General features: G+C 53.6%; 1 protein-coding gene across 1 annotated transcript in view; it reads left to right on the top strand.

Moving 5' to 3' along the window:
* Window positions 1-555: 555 nt before the first annotated feature.
* Window positions 556-1062, top strand: part of CAPZA2 (capping actin protein of muscle Z-line subunit alpha 2) — a 72137-nt gene continuing 71630 nt past the window's right edge. The window contains 1 exon segment of the mRNA XM_042782769.1: window positions 556-777. Within this exon segment, the coding sequence (XP_042638703.1) occupies window positions 556-777 (222 nt within the window).

Genomic DNA, 1062 nt, shown 5'->3' on the forward strand with positions numbered 1-1062 from the left:
ATATGTCTTAGGTGCTTCATAAGACATATTTATACTTAAACCATTCTTTCTCTGAAATTCAAATTTCACTGGAAGTCCCTTATTTAATCTGGTAATCCTATTCAGGAGCATAGATTCATGTCTTAACTGTACACAGTGCCTTCTCCAACTGCTCAGTATGTTTCTTTAAAGAACACTGTATGTCCCTAGAGACTAACCCAGAGCCTGGCACACAATAAAGGCCCCATAAATATTTGTTGCGTGAATAAATGAATATATCAAGAGCAAGCTTCCAGTTCTGGACCAGGTTGTGTGTGCACATTATAATTAAAGTTGGATATTTTTGCTCATCTTTTTTTAAAAAATGTTTAAAAAGATTCCATTCATATAGTTCTTCACATTTTAGTTGGCAGAGTTCAGCAATTGATGGGAACATAATAAAGGGCTCAGAATGTACTCGTTGCAGGCTGGGTCCATATGGTCACTGGCGGGGAGAGAACCCTATGCTCACGACGCTTACAAGCTTGCAGCAGGCGGCGGTAGGCGGCAACCCTTTCCCTGTCCCAGGCATCCGAGATGCCCGCGCACGCGCACAGCCGCTCTCCAAGCCCGCGGGCAGAGTTGAAGGAGGTGGAGCTCTCGGGGCGCGTGCGCGACTGTCCGGACGCCCCTCCCTCAGCGGGGGCGCGCGGCGCGGAAGACCGCACGGAAAGAAGGAGTCAGGTGGCCGCTGCTGCCGCCGCCGCCGTTGCCGCGATTTGTCGCCCAAAGAAAGATGGCGGATCTGGAGGAGCAGTTGTCTGATGAAGAGAAGGTAAGAACAGCGGGGGCGGCAGAGGCCATCCGTCAGGAGCCAACAGAGCCCAGGCGTATCAGCCCGGAGTCTGGCAGCCGGGGAGGGGCATTGGTCATCGCCTGTGCCCTCGGCTGTCCTTCCTTCCCCCTTTCCTTGCTGCGCTCTAGTGCCTGCCCCTGTCAGTCATTGGAGGCCCCGCGCTGGGGGCAGGACTCAGTCGGGCCTGCTCGCTCCGCTCCTTGTAGGGTGTGTGCTCCGAAAATAGGAAGCGGGAGCGGACGGCGGCG

The sequence above is a fragment of the Orycteropus afer genome, unplaced genomic scaffold, assembly GCF_000298275.1.
Source record: "Orycteropus afer afer isolate SDZICR_OR568_19922 unplaced genomic scaffold, OryAfe1.0 scaffold00462, whole genome shotgun sequence".
In the NCBI taxonomy this organism is placed as follows: domain Eukaryota; kingdom Metazoa; phylum Chordata; class Mammalia; order Tubulidentata; family Orycteropodidae; genus Orycteropus; species Orycteropus afer.